We start from the raw sequence: 27180 nt of genomic DNA on the forward strand, positions 1-27180 counted from the left end.
TCACAAAGGAGATTGGTGAATGAATGTTTAAGTTTTGCTGCTCCATGAACATTCCAAAATGTCCTTTCCTTTGAAGCCTTTATCATAACAACCCTTTCCAATCTACAATGAAATTCTTTTTTCACTTGGAGCTCCATGTGCGTATTTAAAGCCTGTTTCTGATGTCAGTCTTCAACATTTTTTCTTAGTTGAAGGTTCTTTCTAAAAAGCATTCAATGAAGGAACTGAAAATAAGAACATTATTTTACAGAAGCTACCATTAGTTGCCCTTTCTGTAGGTAAAGAGTTCATATGTGAATCAGGAGTTTGAAGAAGGGAATGAATCCAAAAACAGATTATTGAGAAAAAATTTAAATCCTACTTTTCTAAGTTTTATGGGAGTTCCTTTACATTAAGCTGCTCTTCCACTACCTTGGGCAGATCAGTTGGAATGTTCATAATGATATAATATGATATTAAAAACAGTGGATTTGTTCCCTTCTTCAAACATTACGAAATAGCATAAAAGTAGTTTATTAAAAACACCAGAAGTATTTTTGTTTTTTCAAGACATCACTAATACAACATATTCAGTAAGCTTCTATACTACTCACATGTTTTGAAAGCATTATATACAAAACTAGCAAGATACCCGTGCTTCGCTACGGTATTATACTGAAATTTATAATTGAATGCTTATTGTTTTAGATATATAATCCGCCGAAATTCCCGATCTGACTCGTTTTCTATTAGATTACGGCACGTTTCCTCCCATTTTTCAATCTTCCTTTCCAGCAATCGATTTCGTACTTCCCGGTCTAGGCTCAGGTATTCCTCCCGGTCAGTTGGGTCCGTAAATCTTTGCCATCTTTTCCTATAATCATTTTAATATGTATAAAATCCTTCAGGAGATCCGGCGTGGTGTCATATTGGGTGCTTTGGTGGCACTGAACCCGCGGCCGGACTGCATTCTTAGTCATTACCCGTCCAGGAGCCGTTTCCAGCGCGGTCCGCACATTTGACGACGGTCCGGAACATTATTATTATTATTATTATTATTATTATTATTATTATTACTATTATGTGTTGCTGGAAGGGCTGATGACAGGGAAAACCGGAGTATCCGGAGAAAAACCTGTCCCGCCTCCGTTTTGTCCAGCACGAATGTCACATGGAGTGACCGGGATTTGAACCACGGAACCCAACTGTGAGAGGCCGGCGCGCTGCCGCCTGAGCAACGGAGGATACTTATAAGTACATTAATAACAGTAAAATCAATTGGTCTCACCTCCTTCTACACCCCACCGCCGTTAAGTTTATTTACCGCCTCCCCCGCCCCCCACAAAAAAATTAAAAGAAGGCTTGTTTCTTTATGTTTAAAGGAGATTCCAAACACCAATGTTCACGTCTATTGCCTTCAGTTTCGAGATATAAGCATCCCCATAAAAATAATTTACTTTTTTCACTTCATTTCACACTACTCTTCCCAAGTGAATTTTCCCGCAAAAAATACTTGTTTCTTTAATAGTAAAAGATCTTCTAAATACCAATTATCACGACTCTAACTTCTTCAGTTTTTGATTTATGTGTCCCCATGAAAGGAATTCAACTCCTTTACACTCCCACCCTCCAAGATGGTTTCCCCACCAAAACGCGTTTTTCTTTGTTTTTAAAGATCTAAATACGAATTTTCACGTCTGTAACAACTTTAGTTTTTATTAGATGTATGCATTCTCATACAATTAAGTCAATTAAATTTTCAATTCTTTCACCCCCACCCCCCCCCCCCCCCCACTTCATTGGATTTTCCGAGAATACGTGTTTCTTTACTTTTAAAGCAGATTGCAAATATCAAATTTCACGTCTGTAACATCTTCATTTTTGAGATATCAGTAGCCTAATTAAAAGAATTCAACACCATTTTCAGTCACTTTTACCCACCTCCCAAGTGGTATTTCCGAAAACTAAAAATACACGATTCATTATGTTTAATAGAGATAAAAAATACCATTTTTCACTTCTGTAACATGTTAAGTTTTTATTACATACACTGTAAAAATTCTCATTTTAAAATTTCACCCCTTCTGAGTTCCCCTTACGTGGAGTTTCCAAAAACAAATCACCTATGTTTCTTTACATTTACAGGAGATTCCAAACACCCACTTTTTACGTCTGTAACATTTTACGTTTCCAAGATATTCTGTAGATATAGCCTTTCAAAAAATTCACCCCAATTTGTCACTCCTGTTTAACCGCCATTAATTGGATTTTCCAAAATCTAAAAAATACGTGTTTCTTTGTTTTTAAAGGAGGTCCCATATACAAATTTTCAGTTCTGTAATATCTTCAGGTTCTGAAATATAAGTATCCTCATTAAAGGCATTCAACCCATTTTTCACCCTTTTACACCCCTCCTATTGGGATTTACAGGAAACAAAAAAATACGTGTTCCTTTATTTTTAGAGGAGATTCTAACTACCAATTTTTACATCTGTAAATTTTAAAGTTTTAAGATGCAGACACACTCATTTTAAAAAATTCACCCCCCTTTTCACCCCCCAATATTTGAATTTTCCAAAAACGAAAAAATACGTGTTTCTTTACTTTTAAAGTAGATCCCAAATACCAATTTTCAGGTCTGTAATATCTTCAGGTTCTGAAATATAAGTAGCCTCATTAAAGGCATTCAACCCATTATTCATCCTTTTACACCCTTCCTATTGGGATTTTCCGAAAACAAAAGAATACGTGTTTCTTTATTTTTAAAGGAGATTCTAAATACCAATTTTTATATCCATACACTAAAAGTTTTGAAATATAGATACACTCATTTTAAAAAATCACCCCCTTTTCACCCCCCATTAATTGGATTTTCCAAAAACAAAAAAATACGTGTTTCTTTATTTTTAAAAGAGATCCCAAACACCAACTTTCAGGTCTGTAATATTTTCAGGTTCTGAGATATAAGTAGCCTCATTAAAGGCATTCAACCCCTTTTTCACCCCTTTCCACGATTCCTATTGCGATTTTCCAAAAACAAAAAAATGTGTGTTTCTTTATTTTTAATGAAGATTCTAAATACCAATTTTTACATCTGCAAACTTCAAAAGATTGGAGATATAGATTCACTCATTTTTAAAATTCACCCCCTTTTCACCCTCCCATTAATTGGATTTTCCAAAAACAAAAAAATACGTGTTTCTTTATTTTTAAAAGAGATCAAAAGTACCAATTTTCAGGTCTGTAATATCTTCAGTTTCTGAGATATAAGCACCGGTATCCTGATTAGGCATTCAACCCCTTTTTCACCCTTTTTCACCCCTCCTATTGGGATTGTCTGAAAACAAAAAAATACGTGTTTCCTTATTTTTAAAGAAGATTCTAATTACCAATTTTCACATCTCTAAACTTTTAAAATTTTGAGATATAAACACACTCATTTTAAAATTTCACCCCCATTTTCACCCCCTTAGCGACGGAATATCCAAAAATCCTCACTTAGCGAGCACCTGCATCTTAATATGAATATATCCCCAAAATTTCATTTCTTTATGTCCAGTAGTTTTGGTTACATAAAATCAGTTTCATGGTCCGTATCGCACTTCAATAGATTCACAATTAAGTATTTATTTATTTTCCACCTAGTCGATACAGTGATTGCTTAAGGCAATTTTAAAGGTCAAAAGTGGTACATGTTTCGTATATTATTAACATCTTCAGCCACATAACACTGTTTAGATGAAAAATATATAAAATTGACAAAGTAATGCTTTAGAGGAAGTGTCCTTAAAATTAACATAAGATTGACAAGATTACAATCTTGTCAATCTTATGTTAATTTTAATCTTGTCAATCTTATGTTAATTTTAAGGACACTTCCTCTAAAGCATTCCTTTGTCAATTTTATATATTTTTCATCTAAACAGTGTTATGTGGCTGAAGATGTTAATAATATACGAAACATGTACCACTTTTGACCTTTAAAATTGCCTTAAGCAATCACTGTATCGACTAGGTGGAAAATAAATAAATACTTAATTGTGAATCAGTAGTTTTGGCTCGGCGATGATGAATCAGTCAGTCAGTCAGTCAGTCAGTCAGTCAGTCAGTCAGTCAGGACAAGCTACTTTATATATATAGATGTACTCTGAAAATCATTACCAGTACTGTCCTTCATTTTCACTGTCATCTGAAGTTGTTGCAGTACCGGTACCCGTAGTTGGTCTCATCAACACTTCTTCATAAAACTGTTTTGGTCTCATCAACACTTCTTCATAAAATTGTTTGTACTCATTTGGAATGTATGTTACGATCTTGCCTACATCCTGGATCTTCTTGTCTTGTATTGTAGGTTTTTTTTCATTGTGAACATTTTCTGTTGGAATGTTGGGTACTCCTGTGTTGGCTTTTGCAGCAAGAAAGTATTTTTCACCAAACCATCAATGAACTCGGATGCAGTTAGATTACCTTTCGGTACAGTATAGAGTATTCTAACTTTTTGTAACTTATTTGGAAATCGGAAATGAGGACCTCTGCTTAGACTTCACTTCTTTTTCTTTTTTTTTTTTTTGTAGAGCTTAGGCCACCAGCACTTGAAGTCTAGGATACTTTCTGCAGAGAGTTCTGTAACACCGAATCCTGACTTCTTAGAGGTTTGAATTACATCAATGCATTGTTGTGGTGTGCAAATTCTGTCCATTCATCTGATTTTCCTTTCAGCAGTCCCAACAGTGTGATCAAATTGCAGAAATTAGTGCCCTCAGACTGGAAAGTAATGAAAAATCTTTCTAAATCGCCCAGTAGTAATGATTGTGGGCAAGCTTGGTATCAGTTTAAAGAAGGAAACGAAACCGGGATAAGTTCCCTTCTTCAAACTGATTAATATTTCCAGGTCCAATTGCACCAGCACACAAGTAATTTTTAGCCCCTTTTTATAACTAAGAATGAACATCTATGCGATAACAGACTTTGGGAGCAAAAGAGTGAATTTTAATTTTTTTGGTGCTTGTTCTTTTCTTCAAACTGCTACTTCAATTTTCGACTTTGTTTTCAGGCATGAATCTTCATTATTATTTCTTGTAGTGATGTAGACAGACCCTTTCATGAGTACCCACAGATTCTTCATATAATTAATTTATAGCAATATATTGCAGTTTTCTTTTTTAAGTCAAACAAAATTTAAAAGTCAATTTCTTTTGTCACACCCATAACATAGACCGTACTTTGAACATACAGTGCTATATTTGAGATTAAGTTTGGGATAGGTGAATGAGTGGGAAGTTCATAAAGGTGGATGAATTTTATAAGTAGAATTATTAAGGAAAATATATTTTTAAGAAATGGTAGGTAATTAATTTCAAAGTTAATGAGTAAAAATTGTTATTTCAGAAGCTGAAGATGGCCGTCGTACCTATGATCAATTTCAGAGCAGCAAAGCTGATCCCGATCCAGATCCATTTGATACTGGTAAGTGGATATTATCAATGAAAACTATCCTATGTAGGTTTTGATGTAAGAAAGCTCAACTGACACATGAACTTCCCTCATACTCCAGCATAGTATAATTAAATATAGTGTAATATAAATTTCACAGTGATGTAATTCATGTAGTTTCACCTTGAGAATTGGACATATAGTGTAGTTTTCAACTCTATGACACTGCAAGGAATGCAAGACAGGCAGCCAGGATGATATTTCTTGTTTTTCTAGCACTAAAATAATATCAGTCTCCCCACAAACAATCCTCCAACGCTATTTTCCCCAATGACTAGGGTCGCAGTGCTGAGAACTGCACAGTAATCCAAGTTGCTCCCAGATATGTTCTTTCTCTATATTCATATCATCATCATCATCATCATCATCATCATCATCATCATCATCATCATCATCATCATCATTTCTCTACTCCAGAAAGTCAGTTGTTATAAATGAGCTTCCTGAAGTTTGTTCTGCCCAGCCATAACTGTTCTACTAAAGTGTTTTCTTTTTCTTTTTTATAGTTCTTCATCTTCCTTAGTCACTTATCTTCACACTTGTTTTTCCAAATTGTCTGTAGGCCTAGGCTTTCCTGAAGTCTTTTGCCTTGGACAATAAACCTAGATGAACATAAAGATTTGGTGTCTTATTAAGGGTCTTTTGCTCTATACAGGTAGATTATCCATTTTGAAGATTAACCCAGTGGTCTACAAAATTGTCATCATCATCATCATCATCATATCCCCTTTTCCAGCTTCAGCCGGATCAGGGTATTTATGACACTTCTCCATCCTCTTTCCTTCCACCATTCTTCTTCCACGATCTTGTCCCAGTCTAAATTTCGTCTTCTTATGCCGCTCTTCACTGATTCAATCCACCTTGTTCTAGGTCTTCCTCTTGCTCTCATGCCCCTTGCACTTTGCCTCCAGCATCCCTGTCTTGGAATTCTATTCTATTCTCCTCCATCCTCTTTACATGTCCAAACTACCTTAGTTTATTTTTTTCAATTCCGTTATTTAGCTTTCCTATCCCAACTTCTTTCCTAACATCTTCATTTCTCACTCTGTCTCTCCTTGTCTTTCCTATCATACTTCTTAGGAATTGCTTGAATTCCACTCTCTTGCCTGCTAGTCAAAGTCAAAGTCTCAGTATGGGTACATAGTACATTTTATACATTATCTCTTTACTTTTCCTTGGTACTTCTCTGTTCCAAACAAGTTTTCTTACACTTTGGTAGAATGCATTGCCCTGTGTACCCTCCTGCTAATCTCCATGCCCACCCTAGCATTTTTCATTTTTTCATTTTTATTTTTCACTTCCTAGGATTTTAAAAACCAAACCCCATGGCACTTAATGCCCTTGAAAGGGCCTTGGCCTGCCCAGCGACCGCTGCTCAGCCTGAAGGCCTGCAGATTACGAGGGGTCGTGTGGTCAGCACAACGCAACCTCTCGGCCATTATTCTGGGCTTTCGAGATCAGGGCCGCCATCTCCCCGTCAGATAGCTCCTCAGTTCTAATCACGTAGGCTGAGTGGACCTCGAACCAGCCCTCAGGTCGAGAGAAAAATCTCTGACCTGGCTAGGAATCGAACCTGAGGCCTCCAGACGAGAGGCAGGCATGTTACTCCTACACCATGGGACCGGCGTAGGTATTTAAAGCTGTCCACAATTTCCAGACTCTGACTTCCAATTTTCAAAGCGCCCTTTCCTTACTTTCCCCTCTCTACATCACCACAGTCTTGCTTTTATCTGTACTAATTTTCATGCCATAGTTCTCAGTTTTTTCATTCATTACATCTAGTTGTTGTTGCACTTCTTTGCTGCTCTCTCTCCAGATAACAACATCATCTGCAAATAGCAGTATCTTCATCTCTTTACCTCCATAGGCTTCCATTGTTTCCTTTACAATTTTGTCCATGACCATAATAAATAAAATAAAAATGTACAATGTAAAAAGAATCAAGACAAGTTCCAAGCACTAAAACTTATTGCACTTGAGTGCATATCACAACATTGATTCACAGCCTTATACCTCTCAACCAGTCGACATACAGAGTAATTGGAGTTCAGTTCAATACAGTTCAATAATCAAGTGCCGTCCGACTCGTTGGCTGAACGGTCAGCATACTGGCCTTCGGTTCAGAGGGCCCCACGTTCGATTCCCGGCCGGGTCGGGAATTTTAACCTTAATTGGTTAATTCCTTCGGCACGGGGGCTGGGTGTATGTGTTGTATTCATCATCATTTCATCCTCATTATGACGCACAGGTCACCTACGGGCGTCAAATAGAAAGACCTGCACCTGGCGAGCCAAACCCGTCCTGGGATATCCCGGCACTAAAAGCCATACAACATTTCATTTTTTTCATCAAGTGCTTACAGTACGCAGTACAATTCATTGGTTTCTGTTAGTGCTGAGCAACGGCTGAAAAAATGTAAACGTGTAATGTTAACGATATAGCAGAAGCTGAAACCAGTAAACGTGAGGAAGACAGTTCTACACAGCACTCATCTTTGATGTACAGCATGGGTGAAACTACGATCTGGGATGTCTGAAAAAAAAAAAAAACAGAAAAAATAATATTTGAAAATGTCTACCAACACAGAACAAGATTAGAATGATTTCAAACAAGAAGAAAGCACACAAGTATCTGGTGTGATATGCACCAAACAGACCCCATTTGTTTTCAAAGTCTGGGGTATTGAAGTCAAATTTAAACTTTTTATGGTCCATGAGCGTATTAAACATAAGCACAGTCTAGCTTACTCCTATTCATACTGTGCAGTGTGTGCCTCCTGGGGACACAGCATACCTCAAGGGGCAAGCACCGAAGTTTTGCAGGGGAGGTGCAAAAAGTTCTTACTAGTTCAATACATTAGATGAGAAATCAATCAATCAATCAATCAATCAATCAATCAATCAGTCATTCACCACTGATCTGCATTTAGGGTAGTCACCCAGATGACAGATTTCCTATCTGTTGTTTACCAAGTCGAATCTACTACCACAGCATTCATTAACTTTGTTAAATGGATATACAATACTCTTGATGGCAAGAATACAGGTTTAGGTATTTTCTTATTTAATGTAAGCTTTTGAAATAGCTGATCACAGCTTGCTTACTTTTAGAAAATGTATACATGTATGGAGTTTGCGGAATAGCCTATAATGAGTTCAAATCATTTTTAGGGGATAAACAACAGGTCATTGAAATATCATGTACTGATATGAACAAAAATGAAATTAAGAATATTTCTGTGCCAGAAACATGGCTCATGGTGTTCCACAGGGGCAGTTTTAGGATAGCTTGTTGTGGATTGAGATTTACAGATATCAGATATCAGATATCAGTGCCACTCTATTCCTGAGTTCTCTTGAACAATTTCTCAGTCAGCCTAATAGTCCTAACAAGCTGTGTTTGTGTCTAGGTGATGTCAATATTAATGTTTTATCCAGTGACCAATTAAAAATAAAGTATCTCAATCTTCTAACTTGCTATGGTTTTGCTCAGTACAATAGAACATATCCAACTGGAATAAGTGACTCTGCTAGCACCTTACTTGACCACATATCAGTGAATAATTCTAAATTATGGTATGCAGTATCAAATATTAATAATGACTTAAGTGACCATAATATTTTAGTTTTTGACATGCTATGGCCAAACCAAAACACTCACCTAACATCTCCTCACTCTAATATTTCTGCAATACCTAGTAGGTGTAAGGAGAATGAATCGAGCAAATACCTACATGAACACTGGTGTACACAATACAGATACATATCATGTGAACAGTTCCCACACAGATATATTGTATGATTCATTCATTAACCAAATACAACAAAAGGACAATTATATGAGCTGTCCTAATAAACACAATGCAACATTAAAGGGCATAAACAAACCTAGGAAAATTCCTTGGGTTACTAATGATCTTCTTACCCTTATAAAGAGACAAGACTGCTTGCATGCAAAACTCAAACATCCTACTCACAAGAATAACATGCTTCTGAGACAAGAATAACGTACTGCATGTGTAGAAATACAGTAACTAACTTAAAAACAAGACTCAAACATGACTACTACTCAAACCTTTTCAAATCTCATAATAACAATCCAAAACAGACATGGAAATGAATGAACGAAATCATTAATAATAAAAAAGTAACGAATGTCTCGTGTAACACGCTTGAAATTGAAGGCAAAGTAATAACTGATAAACAGGTTCTGTGTGACTCATTCAACTCATTTTTTATAAACATGCCGAAAACCTAGCTCTAAGTATTCCTGAACATAATACTGTGTCTTTCAGTGAATTTACTAGTCTTGAATCCCTTTACCTGTACCCAACATATTTAACCTTAAAAGTATGAATAGCTGCGGAATAGATGACATTACTACCTCACTACCATATTAAAAAAAGCAAAGGACCCTATAATAGGATTACTCGTAGAGATCATTAACGAAAGCCAAAAGTCTTTTCTAAACAAAAAGAATTTCTTCTATAAGGAGCAATATGGGTTCAGGGAGAGGACTAGTACTGAAGTACCTACTGTTGATCTCATTACAATGTTACAATCCACTATAGACAACAACAACATTGCAGCAGGCTTAACTTGTTACCGTGAATAATTACTCGAGCTCTGCCAAGTACGTAACCCATGGTATCCCACAAGGTTCCAAACCAGGTCCTATTTTATTTCTCATTTATATAAATGATATTTCTTCATGTAATCTAAATGGCTATATCACATTATACTCTGATGACACTAATATCTTCTATATGGGCAAAAGTAAGGACACAGTTTTAGAAAACATGCGGCAGGACATACGGTACTCACTCTTCCACTGGTACCAGTGTAACAAATTGACAATGAATCTGCAGAAAACTAAATACATACTTATTTCAAAACAGAAAATCCTTCACTCAAATAGTGACAAATTACTCATAAATGATACGGAAATAGAAAAAGTAAATAAAGTGAAATCTCTTGGATTCATTATTGATGAGAACCTGACCTGGAATGATCATGTTGAATACATAACTAAGAAAATCGCTCCAGTTGCTGGGTTTCTAAACAGACTTAGATATTTACTCCCTAAACACCTCCTCCTACAAATTATTATTCACTAGTACATAGCCTCTTGCAGTACTTATGTGTAATTTGGTCACATTGTATAAAGTCTTCCCTGAATGAACTAATGGTAATACAAAGCAGGGCAATAAGGAACATATTTAACTTAGCATTATACACCCCAGTAAAAGACCTGTACACTCAGACTAAAATTCTACCTCTCAGCATAATTACAGAGTTTCATTCTGTTATACTAAAGTATAAAATAAAAAGAAACATAATATTTCACAACACTACTTTAACAACCAATTCAGACAACCACAGGTATCAAACTAGACATGCAGATGATTTAGCCTTGTATCACATCCACTCTTCAAAATATGGAAGAACAGTTGTAAATGCTCAGCAATTCAAGCATACAACAAACTTCCTGCTGACGTAAAAATTGCCCCTACTTTAATAACTTTCAAGCGAAAGGCAAAGGAAAATCTATGGAATAGATACATCATAGGTCAAATATAAATATGAATAGGTAATGTTTAAAACAACCACCCGCCCCACTTTGTCAATCCTGTTGTATTGTTACTCACTTGTAGTACTAAATAGTTTAAGAATCTTAGTATAATTAAGGAACTATAGAATGGTGTTTTCTTTTTTTACACTTTCTGTATTGATGTCTCTACTTTTACTGTTTAAGTCACCTGATTATATCATTGTAAGTATCAGAGTTTGTAGATCTGCCATTGAATATATTATTCATTGTACAATTCCTCTGTATGAGCCTTTGGCTCGTTGGAATTAAGAAATAAATAAATATCTATCAATGATGTGGTCCAAATTGTAGGAGTGCAATTAAATTTGTCTGCAGATGACATTCCTCTTTTGTATCTGATGAAAATACCTACTGAAGAGTTAAAACTAAAAGCAGGCAGTGTAGTAAGTAATATCCTGAACTCATATGAAGAAAACAAATGAATAAAACTTCTGTGATTGTATTTCACTATATGCAATATCATTTGGAGAGACCATAGCTGAGTACTCATTATCAGCCAAGTTTCTTGCCTAGTGGATAGAAGAAACATTAACCTTGGAAAAACATATAGCCTAGAGTTAATAGAGAATAAACTCTTTTATTTCATGATAACATCTTTGAATAATGGTTTTAATCTTGAGGCTTGTTGAATCATGTATTTTGCATTTGTCTATCCTCTGTACTCTTTGCTAAGCGTAAATGTTGAAATTTGCTTGATACTCTATGAGCCCTCAGGACAATCAGATCCAGCATAATCCTTGCTTCAGGATGTTTAATCTCATATCATCCCATTGTACCTCCTGGGTGTGAAAATCTGGCACCACTGGCAACTCTGAGTAATTAGCAAAATGAGATTCTTTGAGAGAGAAATGGGAAGAATAGATTTGAATGAGAAGTATTATCTAGTGATAAATTATGGGCTTCATCAGTTACATTTGTTAGATATAAGCCCAAAAACCAGCCCAAAAATTCAGAAAATTAGTGTATAAGACAGCACTGAAAACACAGAATTGAGCTGTTAATGAAATGAAATCCATAAGAAATATTCATAGCATTTACATGCACAACTTACTATACTTAAAGAAAATGAAAATAAAATATTCTAAATGCCTCAATTCTAAAACTAAAAAAAACCCCATGGCACTACAGCCCTTGAAGGGCCTTAGCCTACCAAGTGACCGCTGCTCAGCCCAAAGGCCTGCAGATTACGAGGTGTCATGTGGTCAGCATGACGAATCCTCTCGGCCGTTATTCTTGGCTTTCTAGACCGGGGCTGCTATCTCGCCATCAGATAGCTCCTCATTTCTAATCACGTAGGCTGAGTGGACCTCGAACCAACCCTCGGGTCCAGGTAAAATTCCTTGGCCTGGCCTGGAATCGAACCCGGGGCCTGCGGGCAAGAGGCAGGCACATTACCCCTACACCACGGGGCCGGTGCCTCAATTCTAAGAGGGACAAAATAGTCAAAATTTTAAAACATGGTATATATAACAAATCAAGGCAAATGAGAAAAATGTAAAATCTGTCTTTGCTAACCATTTATTAGAAACTAACATGAATTCATAGACATAAATGCAAATATCTGTTCTCTGTTCTCTCAAATGAGAGCTGGACTTCACAGTCAGCAAACACGGGAAGTTCAAGCGGGCCACGCAACATTAGGAATCAGACGGTTCAACTTCACTACCAGCTCACATATTCTTAGCCTCTTACTTAACACAATAATTGAGAGTCAACAGTGTACAGATATATTTTAACTGCAACAAGGAGCAACGAGGAAGTTACAACAAAAAGACCACCAGCACAAAGACCTTTTCATGATCACATCCTCATATTTTAATTTCATCATGATTTTTAAGGAAAATTTTTTAACAAGCTCTGTATACAATCATATGTCTAATATTTTTAGATTACTATAATGTATTTTACTGAGGATGACCCTATGTTGTTGAAACATGTCTAACTGAAAGTTCATAATAACTAGATGTACACCGTATTATATATTGACTAGGAGGATAATTAAACACAATTTGACAATTTATAAGAAGTTCAACCATCAATAAGGATCAAACATGAGATTTATAGTCTGTAATTGCCACTTTTCTCAAGTCTCATACAAAGCTTTGTAACAATAGTTAAAAATGACATCAAAATTAAATACAAGAATTAGAAATAATGTAACATGAAGAAGTGCCTCTTAACACTCAAAATGTAAGAGTGATAGGAAGAGAACTGGGCGAGTTGTCTGTGCAGTTAGGGGCGCGCAGCTGTGAGCTTGCATCCAGGAGATAGTGGGTTCGAGCCCTATTGTCGGCAGCCCTGAAGATGGTTTTCCATGTTTTCCCATTTTCACACCAGCCAAGTGCTGGAGCTGTACCTTCATTAAGGCCATGGCCACTTCTTTCCTACCTCCTAAACCTTTCCTATCCCATCATCACCATAAGACCTATCTGTGTCGGTGTGACGTAAAACAAATTGTAAAAAAAAGGAAGAGAAGGGCAAGTGTAATACCATCCGTATATAACTGCTGAACAAATTCAGATTGGTCCAACATAGATATTCCTCAGGTTGACCAGTTCTCAAACCAACTAACTGTGAGACCATAGGATACAATTCATTTCATATTGTCTAAGGTGAACCAGGTGAGGCACACAGTACACCTGTTACAACAGATAACTGGGAAATATCCCAACTACAGCAAAATGCTAAGTGGGTATTCGTAAAAATTCTATGTACTGGGATAAATGACTCTTTTCATTCCTCTTGTTGTTACGTTACAATGTACGTATTTCTTCTGATATCTGATTGTTTCAGAGAGTGCAATGCAATATCTGGACCGACAGATTATGCCCTTACTCCTGCCAGCAATAGAGGACACTCTTCAACAGGCTATCAAATGGGAATGTCTCCAGGTATGATAATCTCAATATTTGACTGACTCACATGCTTTGATGATGATCACGAAATGTGTAGATGCAACTGAAGGACCATAGTGTGTTACACAAGGGCTATAATGTTATTCAAGATCTGTGGTTTTTTAAATGTTTGGTTGTAACTAATGGACAATACTGTGCAACATCAAAGGTCACATGAATGTAAGAAGGCAGTAAGCAGTATGTTGACCTATTCACTTACCATATAATGGCCGTAGCCATGTTGAAACACCGGATCCCGTGAGATCTCCAAAGTTAAGCAACATTGGGCGTGGTCAGGAGTTGGATGGGTTGCCACACGCTGTTGGTGGGAGGTGAGGGAATGGAGGAGCGGAAAGGAACTGGCCACCCTACCGCACGTAAACTCCGGCTCAGGAACACCTCTGCGGAGGTTCGGACCTGCCTTCGGGCAGAATAACCCTTACCTACCTACTTACCATATTTTCATTTATAACATACATACATACATTATCTTTATAGACTGTTATGCCTTTCAGCATTCAGTCTGCAAGCCTCTGAGAATTTACTAAACGTCGCCACAATCCTCGATTTGCAACTAGTGTTGTGGCCTCATTTAGTTCTATACCTCTTATCTTTAAATCGTTAGAAACCGAGTCTAACCATCGTTGTCTTGGTCTCCTTCTACTTCTCTTACCCTCCACAGCAGAGTCCATTATTCTCCTAGGTAACCTATCCTCCTCCATTCGCCTCACACGACCCCACCACTGAAGCCGGTTTATGCGTACAGCTTCATCCATCGAGTTCATACCTAAATTAGCCTTTATCTCCTCATTCTGAGTACCCTCCTGCCATTGTTCCCACCTGTTTTTACCAGCAATCATTCTTGCTACTTTCATGTCTGTTACTTCTAATTTATGAATAAGATATCCTGAGTCCACCCAGCTTTCGCTCCCGTAAAGCAAAGTTGGTCTGAAAACAGACCGATGTAAAGATAGTTTCGTCTGGGAGCTGACTTCCTTCTTACAGAATACTGCTGATCGCAACTGCAAGCTCACTGCATTAGCTTTACTACACCTTGATTCAATCTCACTTAATATATTACCATCTTGGGAGAACACACAACCTAAATACTTGAAATTATTGACCTGTTCTAGCTTTGTATCACCAATCTGACATTCAATTCTGTTGAATTTCTTACCTACTGACATCAATTTAGTCTTCGAGAGGCTAATTTTCATACCATACTCATTGCACCTATTTTCAAGTTCCAAGATATTAGACTGCAGGCTTTCGGCACAATCTGCCATTAAGACCAAGTCGTCAGCATAGGCCAAATCTAATTTAAAATCATATATTTTAAAATCATATAGAAAATGTGTTATTTTGCTGTTTTTTGAATGTATTTTATGACCAGAATTATTAGCTGTCCTGCCCTGTACCTGCTACAAGGTGGCATATGAAATGATCTGCCCTTTTGTTGTTGAATAAAAAATTAATTGTGAATATAATTTCAAACAAACATTTGCCACAATAGACAGTGCAGTGGTGGTGGTGATTGTTGTTTTAAGAGGAAGTACAACTGGGCAACCACAGTGCACTATGGAAAATTCTTCCAACTCAGCACATTCTCAATATGGTCATGAATAAGATTTTGAGCTCCATTTGATTTTGCAAACATTTTGGTGAAATCTTTCCCTTTAATTACCCCAATAAAAACAGTCACATGGGTCGAGATCTAGACTACCTGGGGGGGGGGGGGAGGAATTTGGCCATCCCTGAAACGATCTGGAAAACTGTGTGAAATAATCTGCATGTTGAAACATTCATATAAGAAATCCAACACAATGATCGCAGTATGCAGCCTTGTTTCATCTTACATGAACCACTGCATTTTGGAAGGGCAATGCAATAGCAAGGAGCTACAGAACAAAGTTATTGCAGAGCATGCTCAAGTAGAGCACATTGCTCACAATTTCTTCTAAAAAAAAAAAAAAAAGAAAAAAAAAAAGGGGGGTCCAGTAATTCCATGACTGGAAATTGTGAGCCATACTGCAATCCTCAGAGCATGATGTTTTACGTGAAGCACTTGTGATTCTCAGTTTTTGTTTTTTAATCACACTACCATCCAAATTAAAATGCACCTCATCAGAAAACCAAACATTGGTAAGAGTTTGTTAGTTATTATCCGCCCAGCAAGCAGTCTCTGCCGTTTGTGTTAATCAGTGAACTTACGCACAACGGTCATCTTGTACGGGTACATATGGGAGTCATTTTTAAGAATCAGGTGAACAGAGCATTTGGATATTCCCAGTGTACTGCTGCCTTTCTACACAATGTCCCAGACCTCCTCTGTACAACAACTCATGCTGCTTCCATATTCTCCAGCGAACAGACAGGTTTCGGATGAGGTCGCTTTGATTCCAATATTGTTCTTTCCCATATAAATTTCTCATACAGCTTGTAAATGGTGTTGTTGTAAGGGGCCCATTTTGTCTTAAATTGGTATTGAAAACACCTGTGAGTCACAACAATGCTTTTTGTTTTATGAAAGAATAATATAACTGTTGATCACTGCTGCGTCATAAGTCTACCCTTCGGACATGCAGTTAACACTAGTCACCTAGCGATGGTATCATGAATTAAGTATCATTTGTTTACCCATTTGTTTTTCCAAACTCTACTGCTACTGCTGTTGAGATGGTCAATGGGATATCTCGTGTGATATAAAATTATGTAAGAAACAAATGGTGAATAATTTATAGCTCAAATTCATAGAGAAGTTAAGAGCTTTGGGTGGAAGAGGTCCGCTACATGGGTGATGACTCTCCATGGATATAATGACATAGAAATATATCATTCAACATCCATCTCATTTTAGAAATAGCTGCACTAAAACCTGTTAGTAGGTATGAAATACCAATCTTCCAAGTAGCCTACGCAGTGGCCTCCACTATATGCACTAGCCATGAGGCTTGCTAGATGTGCCTGTTACCACCTGATGAGCCCAAATTGGCATGCTGGAGCAAAACACTGGCAACCAAGGATGAGTTAACTGAAAAATTTATAATTTTCATTAACAGACCAATTATGTTGGAATTAAGAAATATCTTTTTGAGTGGCAACCCCATTAAAATAATAACCTGTAAAGAAAATTTCTATAAAGATGGTGTCTTGTAAAATGCCTTCATCCACTAGTATCATATAACTCTTGCAAACTGTGAAAAGTGGGCAACCATTATCAAACTTCACTCACTTGTCAGTGAGACTGCATTAAACTTAGAAGAAGAGTAGTTTGGTTTTGCCAAGCAAGTGGCTGTGCGGTTTGGGTTACATAGCTGTCAGCTTGTATTCTGGAGATAGTGGGTTCAAGCCCCGCTGTCAGCAGCCCTGATGGCCTTCCATGGTTTCCCATTTTTACACCAAGCAAATGCTGGGGCTGTACCTTAATTAAAGCCATGGTTGCTTCCTTCCCACTCCTAGACCTTTCCCATCCCATCATTGCCATAAGACCTATCTGTGTTGATGTGACGTAAGCAAATTGTGAAAGAGAAGTTTGGTTTCAAAATTGGAAGATTAACAGTACAGGCTAGCTTCATTGTTAAGTCTTCATCTCATAGGCTGGAATGGATCCTCAAACACTACCAAAGGTTATGCAGTTATACAGAAACTGATGGTATTGCCGTAATGAGGCATATTAGGTAAGATGAAGAGTGAGGTAGTTCGCCGCTGCTTTCCTCACTAGGCTAGAAATTGTTATTGCAACATGACAACTTCACTCAGATGCCCTAAGTCTTCTCTGAATGTCATTACTCAGCACCTCCCATACAGCAGCAGCTCCTATACTGTCATTAATAATACTGGAGGGTACATGTTGTTCTGGCCTGTGCCAAGAGAAACAGGAAATGGCAACAGTCAACCAGCTTCATTATCAGAACCATTCAGGAAGACGGTAAGGACCTGCCGCGAGTGACAAGATTCAAATATCTTGGCTCTATGATCACTGATGACAGCCGACTTGTCGAAGAGGTCAAAGTGTATCCGCAGCCTGGATGAAATGGAGAACAACAACTGGCATCACTTGCAACCGGAGGATGAAAGATAATCTGAAATAAAAAATCTACCATACTGTCATCCAACCTGTTGCACTGTATGGTTGCGAATGTTGGCCGACTACGACTGAGACAGAGCGTTGACTGGGTGTCGTGGAGACTAAGATGCTGAGATGGACAGCTGGCATTGCTAAACTGGATTGCATCTCCAATGAATCCATCAGGGAGAGATTTGGCGTTGCATCGACTCAAGAAAAAATATGTGAGAGTCATCTATGATGGTTTGGACATGTACTAAGGGCAGACGCTGACACTATCGCGAAGACAGGTTACATGTTAGAAGTCACTGGTAGGAGACCAAAAGGACGACCAAAACAGTATGGGTCGATATACTTCACAAAGATCTGAAGAGTATCAGTCTCCTCCCTGACCTGGCCCAGGACAGAACTAAATGGAGACTATGAATCCATGTAGCGGACCCCTACAGCAGGAGGGACAAATGCTGAAGAAAAGAAGAATATTTTTCATAAAAGGCCTACAATATTGTCCCAAGGGCAAATGTTTCAGATAGTCTGACACAGGAACAATAAAAATTAATGAAATAGTGCATTTTATATACTGTAGTACTACATATCACTCTAGATGGATCCAAGTTGGAACAAGTCCATCAGTTCCATTATCTTGGCAGGGTAGTAACAACAGATAGCTGATCATCTGTAGAAATGTCCGACTCGTTGGCTGAATGGTCAGCGTACTGGCCTTCAGTTCAGAAGGTCCCGGGTTCGACTCCCGGCCGGGTTGGGGATTTTAACCTCCATTGGCTAATTCCAGTGGCTCGGGAGCTGGGTGTTTGTGCTGTCCCCAACATCCCTGCAACTCACACACCACACATAACACTATCCTCCACCACAATAACACGCAGTTACCTCCACATGGCAGATGCCGCCCACCCTCATCGGAGGGTCTGCCTTACAAGGGCTATACCCGGCTGGAAATAGCCACATGAAATTATTATTATTATCAAACTACAGAAATCACTAGTAGAGTACAGAATGGAGCACAGTTTTATCATCTTGTGAGAAAACTTCTTTGGGTTAAGCAAATTCCATTAAGATCAAAGTTAGTACCCTACAGGAGCTTTTTTTTTACTACTAGTTAACACATACATTCTAAAAACCTGCATCCAAACCAACAGAAATATCAGCAAACTACAAGCAGTGGAACTGAAGTTCTTAAGAACTATGATTCAGAAAACAAAAAGGGACAAAATAATAAGAAATGATGAGATATGCCATTTTGTCCAAGTGAAACAATCCCTTTCGGAATCTGTGTCAGAACCAAGCTGAAATGGTTTGGTCATCTCAAAAGAATAGACCCACAAAGAACAGCTAGAGTGTGGTTTGAGAAGGAAATCGAAGGCAAAAGATCAAGAGGTCAGCATAGGAAAAAATGGATCAATCAAATTAGAAATGATCTACCTGGACGAGGTCTGGATTTGCAGCTGGTTTTGGAAGAAAACCTCTACATGGACAGAAGTAAATGGAAAGCACTCATTCACCACACCCAGGAAACTGGAGCTGGTTCAAGATGAAGAAGAAGGGGAATTATATCAGGACACAAATGGACAAAACAGGATAGTTCAAAATTGAAACTGGACTAAGACAGGAAAATGCACTGACACCTGTGTATTGTACCCTGATGAGATAGGCCCTAGTTTCATGATTTGGTTTTTTAGAAGATAAATACATATATATAGGAATATTAAATGGAATACAGTGTCCGTTTTGTGTGGATGGGAGAATTTCAACATAGCCAGCCGTGCTCGCTACAAGCCGTCGCCATAGTTAAGCTTGTCATTATGGGGAGAAGGTTTCCTGGTCAGAAGCTAAGAGGATTAAATCTAGAGCTCACAACAACAGAATAATGACTACGAGGAAGTGAAAGAGTATATATTTCGGACCAAGGGCGAGCAGATGTATCACCAATACCGAGAATATGACGTACCAGTTTTTCCACGCCCAAGGCATTTGGTGTTGTCACGTTACAAGGAAGAGATTTCAAACTAACCGAAGCGGTGTTGACCAATGGGAAAATTTATCATAGGTCCGCAGATAAGCCAACATAAGAAAAACTCAGAGTGAACTCCAGTTAGTTTCTCCGATAACAATAATTAAATTATTCCAACCACATAATTGAATAGAGGGGATTTTTGTGATATCATTCCCATGTTGATTAATTGTAATCATAATAAATTAAAGTAATGAATTCGTGGAAATGACCCACGCTATCTCGCCATTGGTCGAGATGAGCACGCCATCAGGAACGCCGAGTTAGCGCGCGAAAGGTGGAGGACAGGAATTAAGTGATATTTCCGTGATCACCGAACGATATGAGTTCAGAATACGACACATGAATGTGTATCGCCAGTGTATTAAGTAGGATAAAGCAAGAGATCCAAATCCACCTGCATATGCCGATTTAGGATAACCACCCCCCCTCTCCAGGAGATGACCGCGGATGACCCCGGCGGGAAACCATATCGTCCATAAAAGTCCAGTAGTGGAACCTCACATCACCCAGTCGTTTGAAGTCACCAGTTGTGACCGGTCGAACCTCACATCACCCAGTCGTTTGAAGTCACCAGTTGTGACCGGTCGGACCTCACTCACTCAGTTCTTACCAGTCACCAGTCGTTATCGGTCACCAGTCGTGTCAGTCGTATGAAGCAGTTGAGACTCTGACACGTTGACTCTGTAAGTCAGTACCTCGGGACGCATTCGAAGTCAGTTAGAGCTGAAAGTGCGTGAGTTATTAGGAGAATGAAGACGAACAGTGAGATTATTCATAGTACCGAGTGTAAATAATCAGTACAACTGTATGTTGAATTTAATAAATGTCATGTGATTAAATAATAAATAATTAACGGAACGCCAATAGTACCTTTGGAAGGCAGTGTGCGGAGCCTGAAGTAAATAGTTCAAGATAGACGGTGAATAACCATCCGAGCAGGGAACTATAGGAGTTAGGCGATTATCAAGACGGCTTAGAAATAAACCAGGAAGTGCCGGTTGAAGACGTGATACGCGCCGGTTGAAATGAACGACATTTCGTCGTAATGTGTCACGACGTGTGTTTCGGGCGTATATGAAGAGTATATTGTGCGAGTGTCAGGGGTCTAGGAGCACCTATAAGTGTTTTTTTTGTTATTAGTATTCTTGTATAAAATAGTGTAATAAGGTGGTAATCATGGGTAGTCACCCAGAAGTGTTTTATTGTGTTAAATTTATATTGTGCAACATGATGGACGAGTAAATCACCATGGGGCCGTAAGGCCTATATCTCATCCGCTACGAGACAATGGAATTCTACATAGGAATGAGTACACAAATTTGATATTTGGGGGATGTTATCGCGACTAAACGGGGTTCAGTGTAAATTAATTATGGTTACTTAACATGGTCAGCCTCCCGAGTCCATGATTTTATTTTTTTGTTAGACGGACGAACTAATTTATATTAACGTAATAATGGGTTAGATTAATTAATTTGAGTATTTGTTTGTTGTATATAATGTAAATATGGGATATATTTCTTTCAATTAATGCATGCTGTTTATAATACTTTGACTTAAGTTCATTTCAAGTGTTAAATTCCTTTTTTGTGCTAACCCATTTATTTGATTTTCAATCACTGCGGTGATCATTTGTATTTTAATTAGGAATATTTTCTACCTGACAGCCAGATTATGAAAGAGCCAGAGTATGTAAAATTTGTGTTGCGTATGGAAGGTCATTAAAATACTAATAATAATAATGTTTGTGAGTTGACAAAGGAAAGTAAATTAATAATAATAATAATAATATTTGTGCGTTTGCAAGTTAAAGTATAATAATAATAATGACAGTGCTTCGTGAGTTAGCTAGTGCAAATAATAATCAATGTGGAGATGACATGTAGCGTTAAAGACTTTCATTCGCGTAATCAGTTTGATTTACGTAAATTGTTGATTTCACGTTTTTGGACTTTATTTTAACCATTAAAATTTGTTTAAAAGCGATAGAGGCACGTGAATTAGAATGGTCACGATATGTTAAGAGCCCAGAGTGGTTTGAGCCCATATTTAGAGTTGGAAGTCATGAGGGACGAATATCCGGCGTGAAATAAATTGAGCCGTATTGTTTGTAATGATGAAATAGATGAATCTCAAGGCCTAAGATGATATAAAATGCATATGCCGGTGTTATTAGTGGTAGAATCCACGCACCGAGGATTAATTTATGAATTAAATGTTTGAAGAGTTCCGATAAAAGGAAACGGACTTCAAATTGGAAGGAATAGTTCAGCAATCGCCGGCATTGGAGGTATTTGCCCAGCCGCGATGTGCCATAGGTTGTGAGATGTGTCTTGGGAGGACGTGTGTCCCCATATAAAATTAACGGCAGTACGAAATTGAAGGTACGGTCCCGAATACCGTGTTGTCCCAACCGATATAAAGCAGATCTTAGTGGTTCATAACGGGATTTAACATATGTGACTAAATTCTGAAGAGTGGAAATTAAAATATCATCTTTCCATTTTTAATAGTAATAATAATAATAATCATACTCCAAGTGAATCTTGTCGTAAATCACTTGCTTAGTGCCAAAGTAGACTGAAATTGTAAAGGTTTATGCATTTAACCATAAAGATCGCTAACGGTAGTGTAAACGTGAAATAATAATAATAATAATAATAATAATAATAATAAATAAATATTTGAAGAAGAAGAAGAAGAATTTACTTTTTATATTTTGGACATAATAATGATGTTGGGAGTAGAAATGAAAAATTTGAGATTTTTAACTAATAATAATAATAAATAAAATATTTGAAGAAGGAGAAGAAGAATAACCAATGAAGCTACTTTTTTTATTTTTATTTTTTTGATGAAAATAATAAGAGCGAGAAGTTGAAGTATTATAGCGAGGATGATTACGAGTTACGATAATCACGATTTCCACTATTAATATTAATGTTAATAATAATAATAATAATAATAATAATAATAATAATAATAATAATAATAATAATAATAATAATGAAAAGTTGAAGAAGCAGAAGATAAAGAACTTGCAATAGTAATTTGAGAATAATAATTATGATGAAAGGAAATTAAGATATTTAATGGGCGATGATTCATTGTTACGAATATAATAATAATAATAATAATAATAATAATAATAATAATAATAATAATAATAATAATAATAATATTTTATGAGGAAGCTGATCATTATATTGTGCGGATAAATTAGGAGGAAGAACGACCCTTCGTTTGAAACGTCGGCAAGGGTTGGCATATAATCATCCCGGATGACAAATGATAATAATCAAATATAGGATTATAATTGAAATTAATGATAATAATAAAATAATTGATGGTAATCAAAGAATATAATAATGATCAGATAAAGAATGGTAATGATATTATTTAATAATCGTAGGAGGATATGATAGGGACAGTCGTCCTGTGTCGAACTGCTCAGAACCAGATGTTGGGTTTTCACGGGGAGATTGTTAGCGGTAGATACGTAAATAACCCATGGACGGCACATGTCTTCATTGTCAGAGCATAGTAATGAACCTTTCCGTACGTCTTGTCGTATTGACAAGTGTAAATATTGAAATAGGCTTTGAGTTAATGAGCTCTACCTGGCGTGTTTGTGAATCTGGAAATAATAGGCTAGAGTTTGTCCGTACTATAAATTCCCGTTTTTTCGAGGCGATAACATTTCCACGGTGGGTGTCCGGCTCACCAGAATGTACATACCGGAAGTGTCTCATGTCCAAACGGAACGAGGAGACGACAGTAAAAAGTTACTGTCGTGCCTTCGTCTCTGAAAGAAGATCTCCAGCGATGAAACGTCCAATCATACGGATGTGAATTCGATCCCCAATAACCAATTGGGGCGAATTCACCAGATGTTTTACACTACCAGAGTAGTGAGGTAAAATCCAAGTAGTATGTCATTTATTTTTCAGGATGAAATTGTCCCAATGTAAAATTGTCATCATGTGTAGTATGCAAAATAAGTGAATAAATTGCTCCTCATTGCAATTTCAATAGGAAACAGTTTCCATATCTTTTCATTGTAGTTAGTCCAGTATGCCCATGGAATTTAAGTTGTCACTTCCCAGTCCTATTGTGGAGTCAAAAATTTGTATCCATGAATGAGTCGTCCCCCATAACCTTAATTTGCATGCCCCGTTCACCCCTGTGTTCATTTGATGCGCCGATATATTTTTTGATTTTCTTTATATTAAAATTTTTTATCGTTTTCGAACTGATCACCCCTGAGATACATGCTAGTCTGGGACTCAGGAAGTGAGCGGGTGCAGTATAGTAGCAATGAATTATGTTATGATAACAGCAAATATAGCACAAAGAAGTATAAAAATTAATAAATTTCTGTTTAACTGAAAAGAGGTGCAAGAGTAGCCAGATGAAGAAAATAGGAAGATAAGTATAGTAAAAAAAAAGCAGGAAAAGGAGTATTAAAAATCACAGACATTACAGATTTGAAGAACTTCAAGTTCTTAGGCAATGAATTAATGGAGAATTCAAAACAGGAAACACACTAAACCAGTAGCTATACAACTGGAGAGAGTTTTGTATTGTTGAATATTGAATCTATTGTGGCTTTCAAGAAACTGGATTGCAAAACTGTACATCAAGTTTTTACTTCAAACAAACGTTGACAGTTTTCCAGAATATAATGCCACACAGACATTTTACAAGTGTCAATGTTTCAGCTACACTACAGTAGCCCTTGTCAAGATGAAATGGCACAGGCTAGTGGGCACCTGTACTTTAATAGCATCTGAAGACTACTTTGGTAGCACCGCCATTGACTTCCCTATCTCCAGGTTGGTGCTATTATGACCTGCGCAGTGTGTCCCGGGGATTTCTATCTTCTGTTGACTGGCAGTAATTAACAGTTGCCATACTCTACTAATCTACAGACCCATCTTTCCTGCTGAAACAGTTGTCATGCTTCACTGTCTCCACAGCTTCTCAGCAGAGACGAGTACGATACTGAAGGATGGTAACCAGAACCATGGTTTCCTCAAATTTTGTTTCATAATGAGCAAACAGAGAGTGCGGACTACCACTGCAGAGTTTTCTGGTTGAACGAGAAGACAATGACGTTTACGTTCTTTCAGCCTCATATTAATTCTGTGTTTGTTTCTAGTGGCTTTACGTTGCACCGACACAGATAGGTCTCATGGCGACGATGGGATAGCAAAGGCCTAGGAGTTGGAAGGAAGTGGCCATGGCATCCTCTCATCAAGCGCAAATATAAATTCGGAAATCTAATTTAGAATCAACCATGCTGGAGCATCCTTTGCCAAGCTATGATCCCGAGTATTTGACAATGATAATGTCAATGTTGCAACTAAGATCCTCGTATACAATTCAGTTTTAATTCGCAGCTTACTGTATGGATCTGAATCCTGGACATGCTACGGATGGCATATTAAAAAGTTAATAATATCACCAGCGAAGTTTAAGGAGAATTTTGCATAAAACCTGGCAAGATAGACGCACAAATGTCAGCGTACTTGAAGAGGCACAGATCACCAGTAGAGAAGCCATGGTTTTAAGGCATCAGCTACGATGGACAGGGCATGTAATACCATGCCCAATAATCGCATTCCGAAGCAAGTGTTCTCTGAGTTAACAGGGGGTAACATTGTTTGGGAGGTCAGAGGAAGAGATTTAAGGATGTAATGAAAGCTAACATGAAGATGTGCCAGATTGATGTTAACAACTGGGAGACCTGAGCCGTCAACCATTAATCCTGGAGATCATTAGTTCATTGTGGCACACTCCTTTTTGAAGAAAACCATAGGCAAATAGCAAACAATAAGTGGCAACGAAGGAAGTAAAAAGAATGAAATAGGACCACAACGACTGCTCCACCTGGGACTATCTGCCATCTCTGCAGCAAATTTTGTGCCTCCCGTATTGGGCTGTTCAGTCACCTACGGACTCACAGATGAAGAGGATTTCTGTTCGGAAGACCAACCTACTCGTTTCCGTGTGTTGGCAATTGTTATTGTTGTTTGGCCTCGGAGTAGAGCAAGGCTACCCAGGTGTCTGTCCGTCCCCCCCCACCCCGCTTCCCTACTTGCCTGAGAGGTTTCTGCATTTTTTTTCTTCAGTTCTATTTCTTCCTCCTCTATCCTAATCCACGGACATTTCATTTCTCTTAATGTCTAGCAAGCCTCCCTGGCTTGGATAGTTAGTTTGTCTTCTAAGCGTGTGTGCAGGTGTGGGGAGGTTTCATCCCCCCCAGTCACAAGCATAGGATCACAGCGAGGTGGGTAGGTAGTTGCTAGCAGCCCACCTCCAGATACCAGGTGCCCTCAGGAGTACCCAGTTATACCTAGACATGTGGGATCTGTTGAAGTTTGACTCTGTATTTTGCTAGCTACTCGTGAGACCAAAAAAAGTTGTTAAAGGATAGCACCCTCAAAGTAACATCTGAGAGTGTGAAGAAAAGAAAGAGATATGCTCCAATAGCATTGAACAGTGAAAGTGATACACGGCTGGCTCAGTTGATGGTATCTTCCAGGGTCAATGGTCAGAGCTTCTTTTTCTTTTCTTTTTTTTCAGAGCAGTTATTGGTAATGATATTTTAACCCTCCAAGTGGCAAATGCCTGATATCAGGCGTTTTATGCGTTTGCCCAGTGACAACGCCTGATATCAGGCATTTTGACATGCTCTTTATTTTATTTCAGTAATCAAATTATTATTTATCAAAATGTGCTAATCACGAATCAATTGAAGGAGAAATGTTCAGTCATAATCGTGAAATAGTTTGTGTAATAGCATGTTGCACTAATCTAGTGTAAATCATTGCCAAAGTAGCGTCAAAATCCCGCTGTCTTGTGCTAGCTGCTACATACTCACCGCCCGGCCACAACGCATGTCTCACCTGAGCCAGCTATGTTTAGTCGCCAATTTTCCTTCTGATATCAATCTGAAGTGTTGATATGCACTCATGTCAGCAATACTGAATCATTTCCTCACAGGAACAGTTAATAAATCTTCAAAGGGATGTCTCACATTGTGTTAGGTACAAAACTTGAATCTAGGCAAACCGTTTACTTTAGGCAAGGTGACGTTCTAC

The 27180-nt window shown here is 37.8% G+C and overlaps 1 protein-coding gene across 1 annotated transcript in view; it reads left to right on the forward strand.

Moving 5' to 3' along the window:
• The window catches only part of LOC136871633 (IQ domain-containing protein K), a 79209-nt gene that overhangs the window by 19286 nt on the left and 32743 nt on the right, over positions 1 to 27180 (forward strand). The window contains exons 2-3 of the mRNA XM_067145112.2: positions 5368 to 5445; positions 13876 to 13973. Coding sequence (XP_067001213.2) covers positions 13884 to 13973 — 90 coding nt within the window. The 5' untranslated portion in view covers positions 5368 to 5445; positions 13876 to 13883. The remainder of the gene's footprint in view (positions 1 to 5367; positions 5446 to 13875; positions 13974 to 27180) is intronic.

This window comes from Anabrus simplex, chromosome 4, assembly GCF_040414725.1.
Source record: "Anabrus simplex isolate iqAnaSimp1 chromosome 4, ASM4041472v1, whole genome shotgun sequence".
NCBI classification, from domain to species: Eukaryota; Metazoa; Arthropoda; class Insecta; order Orthoptera; family Tettigoniidae; genus Anabrus; species Anabrus simplex.